At 49.3% G+C, this 15,363-nt stretch overlaps 1 protein-coding gene across 3 annotated transcripts in view; it reads left to right on the top strand.

Moving 5' to 3' along the window:
• Nucleotides 1-229: 229 nt before the first annotated feature.
• Nucleotides 230-15,363, top strand: part of PPM1H (protein phosphatase, Mg2+/Mn2+ dependent 1H) — a 271,895-nt gene continuing 256,761 nt past the window's right edge. For 2 of the 3 annotated variants that reach the window (XM_075600520.1, XM_075600523.1), the window contains exon 1: nt 230-705. In XM_075600520.1, coding sequence (XP_075456635.1) covers nt 473-705 — 233 coding nt within the window. In that variant the 5' untranslated portion in view covers nt 230-472. The remainder of the gene's footprint in view (nt 706-15,363) is intronic. The other variant, XM_075600522.1, reaches the window with a different exon arrangement.

Here is a 15,363-nt window from a genome sequence, read left to right as displayed (position 1 = left end):
AAATGATAGCAACATTTCCAAACTAATCTTTAGCCACTTTTCCCTATGCTGCTTTGCACCTAACCTTTTGTTCTCTGTATGTACTGTAGCCGCCCCATCGGTTACTTTCCTGCTTCTAAATGCAGGAGCAACCTGAGAGGTGAAGCAGGTAGGAGGAGGTATTGGCACACGTGCTGTATACACCGAAGGCTGCATGTTTCCAGCACCAGCCCACTTGTCACATGACAGCTTGCCTGTCACATGATCAAAGGTTTAGCTCCTAGATCACACTGCTGGGAACCTGCAGTACAGCTCAGACATCACACATCTTTTTTTTTTTCTTCTTCTGCTTGATATTGGCTAGCCTGATCCATGCAGCGATCTGCATGTGCAGAGGGGGAAGGGAGAGCTGCTGAAGTGAACCGATTGCCTGAAAGCATTCCCTCGGTCGCTGTTTTATTCATGCTTCTTTCCCCAGGGAGCTGCTTGTAATATGCTCACTCGGGTGAAATCTGCTGTGGCCAATTTCATGGGAGGAATCATGGCTGGCAGCTCGGGCTCTGATCATGCCAATGGCTCCGATTTGCCTCAGAGGTTCCCATATGTCAGACCTGAGTTTCTGGGGCTGTCACAGGATGAGATTGAGTGCTCAGCTGACCACATTGCCAGACCTATCTTAATCCTGAAGGAGACAAAGAGGTTACCTTGGACCACCGGATATGCAGAGTGAGTACCGTGCATTGCTCCTGCACTACAAACATAAGGAGCTCGGAACCGGCCTCTTTTTATTTAGGTTCTGCAATAAGGTTGCAAACATCTCTTTCAAGGTCATGTATTCAGACCAGGTCGCTAGTATAGTATGTTTATTGGAACTATAACACCCTTTTAAACAACGTGACACAGATTACCTGGCTTTACACCCCACACCTACTCCCTTCTGACAAAACAATGTGGTATGTCTTAATTATTCAATGGACACAGCCTGCTTGTCATGTTTTCCCAAGGCCTAGTAGATGGAAGATGTATGTCACATTGAAGACAATTATCTTTTAGTTTAGGGAACTGTGAGCTTTTTCAGATGGTAATTCTTAGTAGGATTTTAATTACCTGCTTCCCCTACAAGGTTTTTTTTTGTTTTTTTTTAATTCATTTAAAAAAATGTTTAATTTGTTTTATATTTCTTAGAACGCTTAAGGTTTTAGTTTACCACACATTTATTTGTGCGTTTATTCGTTTATTACATTTAACATTTTCATTCATTTTGTCTTGTGGCATTTGAACATTCTTGTTTTGGTACTTGGTTGTAACACAGCAGGTGTTCACCATATTAAAGTATGTACAGACTTTCTGAACTGTTATTTTCTATAATTGTGTTTTATATACTTTTTAATCCTGGGATCGCTGTATCATTTACATAAGCAAATATCTGTACCAAGAAGTTTCGGAAAAAATGTGTATAGACAATCACCAGTGTACATAGGTTAATGTATGTATGTAATAATTAACCTTCTCTTACTCCTATATTACTCAAATAAGGGTTAAAGCCTACAACACCAACACAGTAAGACATCTACCATGCTAACAAAGACTTGGTATATATAGGGTTTCCAGGTATCCAGCATTGAACCGGACTGTCCTGTTTTTGGACACTGTTCAGTAAAAAGTTAGAGGTAATACATGTATGTGCCAGTATTGCCTCTCTGGACATAGTGACCTAACCAACTTGGGGGGCTGTGGGATTTCCCCGAGCAGGGTTGTTGCTACGGGGTTGGGCAGCTTCCTCCATCCTGATTGGCTACTGCTGGGTAATGCAGCCAATCAGGAGGAGGTGTCAGCAGCCTGGCGGCAGGGGCCAAGGAGAGATGGAAACAGCATGGAGCAGTGAGAGTGTGGAGCACGTCACCCTTTTCACCATTGTGTCTAATACAGTATTTTTGGAGAAGCCACCTGGCAACGCTAGGTATATACACTTGTAGTATTTGGACATTATTATAGCTACCCTAAGATTGGACAGATTGTTGTTGAGAAGCCTACACTACCACACGAGCATGGCTCCACCATCCAAGCACAGCTGCCATTAACCTATTATGGTATTACCTGTAAGCTGGTAGCAAAACCTCTTTTCATGCCAGTGGAAACATCTGCCCATGCCAGTGATCTGTGGTGGCTTAACAAGGGGTCCGGCCAAAATAGGTGGAGGAAAATGGCTAATAATAAATAATTATAACTTTATTTCATATAGCGTTTTTCTCCCAATAGGAGAACAAGCGCTTCACAATAACAATATAATGAGCGATATGCAGCATTTAGGATTTTTACAGGCCGCTTACTTGGTCCAATTAGTAAGACATATTTGTTTCTAAAACTGTTATTGACACATACCTATAGTATTTAGGAACGTCACATTCTTGCTAAAATAAAAAAAATGTATTTTTTTTTTTAAGTTATGTATTTTTACTGAACTTTTATGAATATATCCACAATCACCCTAAATCACATTTATCAATAACATCAATTGATCATTTGAAAGGTTTTTCTTTTAAAAAATTGAATTTGGAGAATTTTCAACTACATCTATATAATACAGATTAAACCTGTCCTTGAGTACTCTAAGCGTATTTAGATTGTGAAATGACTGAAGTGTTGGTAACTACTGTACATGAGTGTTATTCAGTAATGTTAGCTCACAGTCCTCTCAAAATGGCTGCAAAACATCCAAGCACAGTGCATCTTTCATACACACATTTCATTCTTGGTTTGAGAAGAATACAAGAAAAGTCTGAAACATGAATCTGATTACTAATCCTTGGATTTGGTATGGTAACTTAATTCTTTAAGCGGTGATTAGATAAGGCTCTGATTTAACCGAGCTATGCAAGTGGCTTGAAGAACATTAGAGATTTTCTGAGAATCACAATCCTGAGCATTTGTATGGTTTCTGATAATTATCAGCAGGAGACCTCTATAGTTATGCATACATTAAAGCAGCAATAAACACTTTATTCTAATTTAGTAAAGTGTTTTGTATACTACCAGAATATACTTTCTGGTCAACTGTGTACTGTATGTCAGAAGTTTAAACTTGGCGGAATTTTTGTTTGCCCATCATACTGTGTCAGGGTTGCTCAACTCCAGTCCTAAAGACCCACCCAACAGGTCAGATTTTAAGGATATCCCTACTTCAGCTCTGGTCTTGATCAGTCCCTGCTTCAGCACAGGTGTCTGTCTTTAACTGAGCCACTGATAGAGCCACCTGTGCTGAAGCTTGGATATCCTTAAATCCTGACCTGTTGGGAGAGATTCAGGACTGGTCTTGAGCATCCCTACTATATGTTACATATAATACCAGTTATATCTGCTGGCATTTCTTAGAATTTCCTGGAGTATATAGAACGGATGTTACGTTAGAAGTAATATTTTGTTCTGTATGTTAATGAAACATAATTTCTAAGGGAAATAATTATACGTTGATTTAATTGTTTTTCTATCTTCTAGAGAGATTGCTTAACAGTTTAACAGCTGGTCACTGTAAGGAGAGACTAGAGACAATTTACACTGGGATCGCATATACCAGATGGAATGCAGGGGTTAAATAAAACTGGTTTATTTTGACTGGAGTCAACAGGCAAAACCCAATACAATATTACAGGACAACTCGCCTACAACACAGGGTTTACGGGGGGAATCCTAGCTCGTTATGTGCCACTTAAATGGGCTTTCCCAGATCAGGTACCTCGATACCGTCAAGGATACTGAGCAAGCTAGCACTTTTGAATACCCCACTCGTACCCCCATCTGACTGAGGCTCGTTCTTGGTGTGTCAGGCACAAACCTTGGAGACACACCTGCTATGTAAGGACCAGAGTAGTCTGCGGAGCTGAAAACGGCAGCTCTTTACACAATTTCCCTGTCTCCATAGGAAAGCATGGAAAACTGGGGGGCATGACCAAGGCCAGCGCGGATGCTACACGCTGGCCAATCACAGAGCGAGGGCTAGCCTGTGATGGACAAATCTGGGTGGTGAACGTGCTTCTAGGACAACCCACAGGGGTGGGCTCAGGAAGAGTTGGAAATTCGTATCGGGCAATGGGAATCGTGCAGACGGGCCTCATACCCAGCAACAGTTCCCAGAGCCAGTCCTGCAGAGAGAGTCACCTCCAAGTTTGGGCTGAACAAAGCCTCCGCTCTTAGAGGCATTGTTCCCCAGACTTGAGTCATCACCCCTCCCCACTCCTAGCAATGGCTGAAGCACTTCACCTCCCTAGATATCAGGCCCAGACACCTTTTGTGTGCAGGCTGGCTGAGTGAATTACCAGCCCTGCACACATAGGAGACAGAAAATACAAGTATCACATTTCAACAACTGAATAAACATTTCAACATTATACTAAATGTAGCCCTGTTTCTTATTACCAATGTGTTTTTTTTTTTAATTTTAAAAATATATAATAAATTATATATTGTATGCCTTTATTTATATAGCGCCATTAATGTACATAGTGCTTCACAGTAGTAATACATGTGGTAATCAAATAAATAACAGATAATATAAATAATAGATCATGGGAATAAGTGCTTCAGACATAAAAGTAACATTAAGGAAGAGGAGTCCCTGCTCCGAGGAGCTTACAGTCTAATTGGTAGGTAGGGAGAACGTACAGAGACAGTAGGAGGGAGTTCTGGTAAGTGCGTCTGCAGGGGGCCAAGCTTTATGTATCATGTGTTCAGAATATCCACAGTGCTATTCATATGCTTCTTTAAGCAAGTGTGTCTTAAGGTGGGTCTTAAAGGTGGATAGAGAGGGTGCTAGTCGGGTACTGAGGGGAAGGACATTCCAGAGGTGTGGGGGAGTCGGTGAAAAAGGTTTAAGGCGGGAGAGGGATTTACATACAAAGGGGGTAGAAAGAAGACATCCTTGAGAAGAACGCAAGAGTCTGGATGGTGCATAACGAGAAATTAGGGCTGAGATGTAAGGGGGGCAGAAGAGTGTAAAGCTTTAAAAGTGAGGAGAAGAATGGAGTGTGAGATGCGGGATTTGATCGGAAGCCAGGAGAGGGATTTCATGAGGGGAGATGCTGAGACAGATCTAGGAAAGAGTAGAGTGATTCTGGCAGCAGCGTTTAGGATAGATTGTAGGGGAGACAGGTGAGAGGCAGGAAGGCCGGACAGCAGGAGGTTACAGTAATCAAGACGGGAGAGAATGAGGGCCTGAGTCAGAGTTTTAGCAGTCGAGCAACAGAGGAAAGGGCGTATCTTTGTTATATTGCGGAGGAAAAAGCAACAGGTTTTAGAAATGTTTTGAATGTGAGAGGAGTTGAGTGTGACCCCTAGGCAGCGTGCTTGGGCTACTGGGTGAATGGTCGTAGTTCCAACAGTAATGTGGAAGGAGGTAGTAGGGCCAGGTTTGGGAGGAGGTATGAGGAGCTCTGTTTAAGCCATGTTGAGCTTAAGGCGGCGGAAGGTCATCCAGGATGATATAGCAGAGAGACACTCAGAAACTTTGGTTTGTACAGCAGGTGTAAGGTCAGGTGTTGAAAAGTATATTTGTGTGTCGTCAGCATAGAGGTGATAATTAAACCCAAAAGATGTTATTAGGTCACCTAGAGAGAGTGTGTACAGAGAAAAGAGAAGAGGTCCCAGGACAGAGCCCTGGGGTACCCCCACAGAGAGATCAATAGAGGAGGAGGAGGTGTTGGCAGAAGAGACACTGAAAGTACGATGGGAGAGGTAGGATGAGATCCAGGATAGAGCTTTGTTCCGAATACCAAGAGTATGGAGAATGTGAAGGAGAAGAGGGTGGTCCACGGTGTCAAATGCTGCAGAGAGTTCGAGTAATATGAGCAGAGTGTAATGACCTCTGTCTTTGGTAGCATGGAGGTCGTCCAGTTATTTTAGTGAGGGCTGTTTCCGTGGAGTGAGCAGTGCGGAAGCCAGATTGTAGAGGGTCTAGGAGAGAATAGGTGTTGAGAAAATGGAGCAAGCGAGAGAATACAAGATGTTCAAGGAGTTTAGAGGCAAAAGGCAGAGGGAGACAGGTCGATAGTTAGAAAGACAGGTAGGGTCAAGCTTGCTGTTTTTGAGTAATGGTATGACTGTTGCATGAGGTTCCAGAGCAGAGGGAGGAGCTAAAAATGTGTGTGAGCGTAGGGATTATAGTAGGAGCAAGAGGTTTTAGGAGATGGGAGGGAATGGGGTCAAGAGGGTAAGTGGTAGAGGGAGAAGAGGCGATCAACAGCAACACATCCTCCTCTGAGACAGTGGAAAAAGAGTCAAGGAAGGCAGGAGGAGAGTTAGGAAGAGGTGTAGGGTGGGAGGAAGAAACAGAGGGGATGTTCTGACGTATGGATTCCACCTTTTCCTTAAAATAGTCAGCAAAGTCCTGAGCGGAGATGGAGGAAGGAGAGGCAGCTGATGGTGGTTTGAGTAGAGTATCAAAGACAGAGAACAGTCGGCGTGGGTTAGACTTGTGCATGTTGATTAGTGAAGAAAAGTAGGCTTGTTTAGCTTGCGAGAGGGCAGAGTTGAAACAGGATAGCATAAATTTGTAGTGAAGGAAGTCTGCGAGAGTGAGATTTCCTCCAGAGGCGTTCAGAGGAATGAGTGGAGGAACACAGCATGCGCGTGTGGGAATTTAGCCAGGGTCTAGGGTTAGAAGGGCGAGGGCGGGAGAGAGAAAGCGGAGCATGTAGATCAAGAGAGGAGAACAAGGCAGAGTTGTAGTTCCTGACCAGGTTGTCAGGGTCTGTAGCAGAGCTGAGAGAGGAGAGGGAGGAGCGTAAAGTGGACTCAGTCAGGTAAGTGAATAGAGCGCAGGTTTCTGCCGAACCGGGGGGTAGATGGAGGTGGAGAAGGGGAGAAGCAAGATAGAGAGAATGAGATGAGGTGATGGTCAGAGAGAGGAAAAGGGGAAATGGAGAAATCGGAGAGAGAGAAGTTTTTAGTGAAAACCAGGTCTAAGTAGTGGCCATCCTTGTGGGTGCTGGCTGCAGTCCACTGTTGAAGGCCAAAAGAAGAGGTTAGAGCGAGAAAGCGGGAAGCCCAAGGGAGAGAGGGGTCATCAATATATATATATATATATATATATATATATATATATATATATATATACCGTATTTCCTCAATTGTAAGACGCACCATCGATTTGGCCCTTACAATTGAGGAAAATTACTTTTTCACTTACCATGTTTCAGGAGAGGTCCCACGTCTGCAGATGGTTGAAGATGGATGGTGGGTGTGCAGCAGCAGGACAGGTCCAAAGTCTGCAGGTGAATGAAGATAAGACAGTGGGCGTGCGGTGGTGTGCGGCGACCGGAGATCATAATAGCAGGAGAGCTGAACAGGAGCAGAGCGGCAAAGGGGAACGGCTTGTGAGGTGCACACTGTAACCGGAAGTCAGACACAGGTCAACTTCCGGTGTTACAGTGTGCACCTCCCAAGCCGTTCCCCTATGCCGCTCTGCTCCTGCTATTATGATCTATTAACCGCCTCCGCCACCGCACGCCCGCTGTCTTCTTATCTTCATTCACCTGCAGACTTGGGACCTGTCCTTCCACCGCACTCCCACCCACTGTCCATCTTCAATGATCTGCAGACGTGGGACCTCTCCTGCCGCCTCCGCACACTTTGTCCTCCGCTGACATGGGACCTCTCCTGAAACATGTTAAAAAAAATGAATACATCGATTCTAAGATGCACTCCGATTTCCGACATGTGAAAATCAAAAAAAAGGTGCGTCTTAGAATTGAGGAAATAGGGTATATATATATATATATATATATATATATATATATATATATATATATATATATATATATCTACTATCTACTATATATTTCTGAAAGCACTGTATGTCTGCGTCCCTAGCGGCAATCTCATTGGTCCCTTGGCCTGCCCGCCCCCGCACCTCTCATTGGCCTGAGGCAGAGTGACGGGCAAAAACACACACACACACACACACACACCCCTCACACACACACACCCCCCCCCCTCACACACACACACACACACACACATACACCCCTCACACACACACACACCCTCACTCTCCCCCGTCAGTTGGACCGCAGCTCACCTTCCACACACCCCCCCCCCTCCTCTCCCGGTGCCCCTCACTCTCTCCCCCCACCTCACCCAAATCCCCACGCTCCGCAACATCCCCAGCCGCACCATCACCCTCACCGTGCACCGCGGCCCTCCTGCTCAGCAGCAAACTCCAGGCTCCTCCCCCTCGCGGCGCGGCCCGGGCCTCCTGCTCTCCCCCTCACGTGCGCCGCTACCAGAGAGGGGAAACGCGGGCCGGGCCTCCTGCTCTCCCCCTCACGTGCGCCGCTACCGGAGAGGGGAAGCGCGGCGCGGGACTCCCCCTCACGTGCGCCGCTACCGGAGAAGGGAAGCGCGGCGCAGGACTCCCCCTCACGTGCGCCGCTACCGGAGAGGGGAAGCGCGGCACGGGACTCCCCCTCACGTGCGTCGGCTCCCGGACGGAGGGGAAGCGCGGCGGGAGTCTCCTGCCACTCTTGCCCCCCCAACAGCTTCCCGAACTCACCTCCTGCTCCAGCCAGATGCCACGGGGTCAAGGTAAGTCACCCACCGTCTCCCACCCACGCACTGTCACCCAGTCACCCACACACCCACCCAGTCACTTTCACCCAGTCACCCACCCACCCAGTCACCCACCCACTCACTCAGTCACCCACCCAGTCACTTTCACCCAGTCACCCACTCAGTCACCCACCCACCCACTCACTTAGTCACCCAAAAACTCACTTAGTCACCCACCCACTCAGTCAAGTCACCCACCCACCCAGTCAGTCAAGTCACCCACCCACCCAGTCACCCACCCAGTCAGTCACCCACCCACCCACCCAGTCAGTCAATCCCAGTCACCCACCCACCCACCCAGTCACCCACCCACCCAGTCACCCACCCACCCACCCAGTCACCCACCCACTCAGTCACCCACCCACTCACCCACCCACTCAGTCACCCACCCAGTCACTCAATCACCCACCCAGTCACTCAGTCACCCACCCATTCAGTCACCCATTCAGTCAGTCACCCAGTCACCCACCCATTCAGTCAGTCACCCACTCACCCACTCACCCACCCAGTCAGTCACCCACTCACCCACCCAGTCAATCACCCACTCACTCACCCAGTCAGTCACCCACTCACCCACCCAGTCAGTCACCCACTCACCCACCCAGTCAGTCACCCACTCACCCAGTCAGTCACCCACCCACCCAGTCAGTCTCCCACTCACCCACCCAGTCAGTCTCCCACTCACCCAGTCAGTCTCCCACTCACCCACCCAGTCAGTCTCCCACTCACCCACCCAGTCAGTCTCCCACTCACCCACCCAGTCAGTCTCCCACTCACCCACCCAGTCCGTCTCCCACTCACCCACCCAGTCAGTCTCCCACCCAGTCAGTCTCCCACCCAGTCAGTCTCCCACCCACTCTCACACTCAGTCTCCCACTCATCCACCCATTCAGTTTCCCACTCATCCACCCATTCAGTTTCCCACTCACCCACCCATCCAGTCTCCCACTCACCCACCCATTCAGTCTCCCACTCACCCACCCATTCAGTCTCCCACTCACCCACCCATTCAGTCTCACACTCACCCACCCATTCAGTCTCACACTCACCCACCCATTCAGTCTCACACTCACCCACCCATTCAGTCTCACACTCACCCACCCATTCAGTCTCACACTCACCCACCCAGTCTCACCCAAAACCACCCACCCATTCACTGACCCCACCCACTCACAGACCCCACCCACCCACTCACCGACCCCACCTACCCACTCACTGACCCACCCAGTCACCGACCCCAGTCACTGACCCACCCAGTCACCGACCCTGAAAAAGTCACCCAGTCACCGACCCACCCACCGACCCAAAGTCACCCACCCAAAGTCACCCCCCCACCCACCAACCCAGAGTCACCCACCCACCCACTGACCCAAAGTCACCAACCCACCGACCCAAAGTCATCCACCCCCCGACCCAACTCACCCACCCAACCACCGACCCAAAGTCACCCACCGACCCAAAGTCACCCACCCACCGACCCAAAGTCAAACCGACCCAAAGTCACCCACCGACCCAAAGTCACCCACCCACCAACCCAAAGTCACCCACCCACCAACCCAAAGTCACCAACCCAAAGTCACCCACCCACCAACCCAAAGTCACCCACCCACCAACCCAAAGTCACCCACCCACCCACCGACCCAAAGTCACCCACCCACCGACCCAAAGTCACCCACCCACCGACCCAAAGTCACACACCCACCGACCCAAAGTCACCCACCCACCGACCCAAAGTCAAACCGACCCAAAGTCACCCACCCAGTCACCGACCCAAAGTCACCCACTCAGTCAAGTGTCACCCACCCACACAGTCACCCACACACTCAGTCAACTCAGTCACCCACCTAGGGGGGGGGAAGCCTAACCCTGTCGTACGCCCCCCCCCCCCCAAAATTACATCCCGGGCAACGCCGGGTCTCTCAGCTAGTATATATATATATATATATATACCCTATTTCCTCAATTCTAAGACATATGCAAATATATATATATGCAAATTAAACTGTATGCTCATCTGCATGTCTTAGGCAGGTCTGCAACCCCGCCTTTCCACATCATCACCCAGCATACAGCACTTCCACTGCAGCAAGGGATTCTGGGAAATGACATGCAAATGAGCACACAGTGTCACTTTTTGCCTCAAAAACCATTTTTAACATGGTTCCCTATAGGCTTAAGCTTGCTGCATGGTCACAGCTTTGAGCACAGCCAGGGTTAAGGTGATTCCCAGAAAACCACCCACAGACAGCTGTTTCGACCTTGAGCAAGCTTAACCCATTCAGTCAGTCACCCAGTCACCCACCCATTCAGTCAGTCACCCACTCACCCACCCAGTCAGTCACCCACTCACCCACCCAGTCAGTCACCCACTCACCCACCCAGTCAGTCACCCACTCACCCACCCAGTCAGTCACCCACTCACCCACCCAGTCAGTCACCCACTCACCCACCCAGTCAGTCACCCACTCACCCACCCAGTCAGTCACCCACCCAGTCAGTCTCCCACTCACCCACCCAGTCAGTCTCCCACTCACCCACCCAGTCAGTCTCCCACTCACCCACCCAGTCAGTCTCCCACTCACCCAGTCCGTCTCCCACTCACCCACCCAGTCAGTCTCCCACCCAGTCAGTCTCCCACCCAGTCAGTCTCCCACCCAGTCAGTCTCCCACCCAGTCAGTCTCCCACCCAGTCAGTCTCCCACCCAGTCAGTCTCCCACCCAGTCAGTCTCCCACCCAGTCAGTCTCCCACCCAGTCAGTCTCCCACCCACTCTCACACTCAGTCTCCCACTCATCCACCCATTCAGTTTCCCACTCATCCACCCATTCAGTTTCCCACTCACCCACCCATTCAGTCTCCCACTCACCCACCCATTCAGTCTCCCACTCACCCACCCATTCTGTCTCCCACTCACCCACCCATTCAGTCTCCCACTCACCCACCCATTCAGTCTCCCACTCACCCACCCATTCAGTCTCACACTCACCCACCCATTCAGTCTCACACTCACCCACCCATTCAGTCTCACACTCACCCACCCATTCAGTCTCACACTCACCCACCCATTCAGTCTCACACTCACCCACCCATTCAGTCTCACACTCACCCACCCAGTCTCACCCAAAACCACCCACCCATTCACTGACCCCACCCACTCACAGACCCCACCCACCCACTCACCGACCCCACCTACCCACTCACTGACCCACCCAGTCACCGACCCCAGTCACTGACCCACCCAGTCACCGACCCTGAAAAAGTCACCCAGTCACCGACCCACCCACCGACCCAAAGTCACCCATCCACCCAAAGTCAACCCCCCACCCACCAACCCAGAGTCACCCACCCACCCACCGACCCAAAGTCACCCACCCACCCACCGACCCAAAGTCATCCACCCCCCGACCCAACTCACCCACCCACCGACCCAACTCACCCACCCAACCACCGACCCAAAGTCACCCACCGACCCAAAGTCACCCACCCACCGACCCAAAGTCAAACCGACCCAAAGTCAAACCAACCCAAAGTCACCCACCCACCAACCCAAAGTCACCCACCCACCAACCCAAAGTCACCCACCCACCAACCCAAAGTCACCCACCCACCAACCCAAAGTCACCCACCCACCCACCGACCCAAAGTCACCCACCCACCGACCCAAAGTCACACACCCACCGACCCAAAGTCACACACCCACCGACCCAAAGTCACCCACCCACCGACCCAAAGTCAAACCGACCCAAAGTCACCCACCCAGTCACCGACCCAAAGTCACCCACTCAGTCACCAACCCACCCACCCACTCAGTCAAGTGTCACCCACACAGTCACCCACACACTCAGTCAACTCAGTCACCCACCTAGCTGTCAAGGGGGGGGGGGGAAGCCTAACCCTGTCGTACCCCCCCCCCCCCCCCCAAAATTACATCCCGGGCAACGCCGGGTCTCTCAGCTAGTATATATATATATATATATATATATATATATATATACCCTATTTCCTCAATTCTAAGACATATGCAAATATATATATATGCAAATTAAACTGTATGCTCATCTGCATGTCTTAGGCAGGTCTGCAACCCCGCCTTTCCACATCATCACCCAGCATACAGCACTTCCACTGCAGCAAGGGATTCTGGGAAATGACATGCAAATGAGCACACAGTGTCACTTTTTGCCTCAAAAACCATTTTTAACATGGTTCCCTATAGGCTTAAGCTTGCTGCATGGTCACAGCTTTGAGCACAGCCAGGGTTAAGGTGATTCCCAGAAAACCACCCACAGACAGCTGTTTCGACCTTGAGCAAGCTTAAGCCTATAGGGAACCATGTTAAAAATGGTTTTTGAGGCAAAAAGTGACACGGTGTGCTCATTTGCATGTCATTTCCCAGAATCCCTTGCTGCAGTGGAAGTGCTGTATGCTGGGTGATGATGGGGAAAGGCGGGGTTGCAGACCTGCCTAAGACATGCAGATGAGCATACAGTTGTATTTGCATATTTGCTTTCCTGTGGAGGGTTTTTGTCACTTTTTTTACTCACCATAACTTAACTCAGTATTATATATATATATATATATATATATATATATATATATATATATATATATATATATATATATATATATATATATATATATATATATATATATATATATATATATATATATATATATTGTGACAGAAACCAGGGGATGGTAATAAATTCCGTATATAGGGCTCCCAGGATACTAGACAGTTTCTATCCTGTTTGGCCTGGGAGTGCAGCCTTATAATACATACACTCCATCCCACAGTTTGGCAAGCGCTGGAACTGAGGGATGAGAGATCCAGACCAGAGTTTGTCTGCTGCCTGATTTCTGTCTCCTGTCATGCTAATTAGGAATCAGGTATGAAAGACTGATTTCCTGTTTGCTCTGGGCTCCCCACAAGAGCCAGGAGGCTGGAAGGCTGCTGAACTACAGAGGGGAGAAGCCTCTTTCCCAAACAGGTTCAATCTTTCTGTTCATTTGTGTAAGACTGCAAAAGTACCATGTTTTGATGTTGGAAGTGGAAAAGCCACTTCCAACCCTGAGTCAGGGATATCTAAGTTAAGTTATCGCTCAGGTGAGCAGCTTTTGTTTTGATCTGTTTTCTGTTGTATGCACTGTGGCAGTCTCAGTGCCTGGGACTGAATAAACCAGGCATAGCCTGTTTAAAGGAACAGTACGTGACGCCTCATCATTTAACCTACCCTAAAAGACCGTGTTCTAAACAGTCCCGGACAAACGACGGAGCCGTTTGTCACATATGGTGGAGAATGCGGGCAGAGCACTAGGGGGTCTGCGGGTTGAAGAACTTTTTTTTCATCCTCTGCAAACAAGATGGAAGACGTGGTGGGTGCGCTGGTACGCAATGTCGCTGCCCAGAAAGACGCGAATGAAACCCAGCAACAGCTGTTAATAGCCCAGCAAGAAACTAATGCAAACCAGCAGCAGACGAATGCAGCCCATCAACAGCTGCTAATAGCCCAGCAAGAGATTAATGCCAACCAGCAACAGGCGAATGCCAACCAGCAACAGGCGAATGCAAACCAGCAACAGACGAATGAAGCCCTGCAAAACGCGAATGCAAACCAGCAAGAGACAAACCGCTTGCTGAGAGAGGAGCAACAGCGGTTCGCTCAGGGCTTACAGCAGGAACTCGAGATCCTGAGGGGGACTATCAGTAACCTTCCACTGGCAGCGGCAGCCCCAGTTCCGAAAATGACCAGGGCAAGCCACTACCTTCAGAAGATGGGACCCTCGGATGATGTGGAAGCCTATCTTCTCACGTTTGAACGCACGGCACAGAGAGAGGGATGGCCAGAAGCTGAGTGGGCTGGTCTAATCGCACCCTTCCTAAGCGGCGAACCCCAGAAGGCTTACTTTGATCTAGAGCCAGCCGAAGCTAACGTCTATGCAAAATTGAAGTTCGAGATCCTCGCCCGCCTCGGCGTAACCACGGCTGTTCGCGCCCAAAGGTTTCACGCATGGTCCTTCACGATGGATAAAGCCACCCGAAGCCAGATGTATGACCTCATCCACCTCGCCCGGAAGTGGCTACAACCCGAGATCAACTCAGCCAGCCACATCGTGGAACGGTTGGTCATGGACCAGTTCTTGAGGAAACTTCCCTCTGCCTTACGCCGTTGGGTCAGTCGGAGTGACCCCCACAATGCGGATGAGCTTGTGGCCCTCGTAGAAAGGTACAATGCAGCAGAAGAGCACCCGCAACCCACAGTCGTGGAGCAACCCCACTACCCGAGGTTCCAGGACTCTTCCAGAGACGGTAAAAGGGTACCGGGGTTAAGGGGCGCTGAAGAGCGGCGACCACCTTCACGCAGCACCAGCAACAGTGGTTCGCACACTAAGGGCAATAGCCAACATGGGGAGCCGGGAAAAGGCTCTAAGTGGGACACAGACTATGTACCTAAATGTGTAAATTGTCATGAGAGGGGCCACACAGCAAAAATCTGCCCACTAAATTATGAGCCCATGCAATGCAACAGCGTGGAACCTTATTCGCTGTTGTCCCAATGTATGGGCCCTAGCCCAGAGGACCCCTTGAATAACCATCTGTGGGCATTTGTAAAGGTTAATGGTAAGAGGGTTCGGGCACTTCTTGACTCTGGGAGCATGGTCACACTAGTGTCCGAATACCTCTTGCCCATTAAGAAGAAACAGGGAAACAGTTCACAAAGAGTGGCAATTTGTTGTATACATGGGGATAATCATGAATATTCCACTGTTGATGTTTTTTTT

The sequence above is a fragment of the Ascaphus truei genome, chromosome 5 (genome assembly GCF_040206685.1).
Source record: "Ascaphus truei isolate aAscTru1 chromosome 5, aAscTru1.hap1, whole genome shotgun sequence".
Lineage (NCBI taxonomy): Eukaryota > Metazoa > Chordata > Amphibia > Anura > Ascaphidae > Ascaphus > Ascaphus truei.
This window is presented reverse-complemented; position numbering and strand designations above follow the sequence as displayed.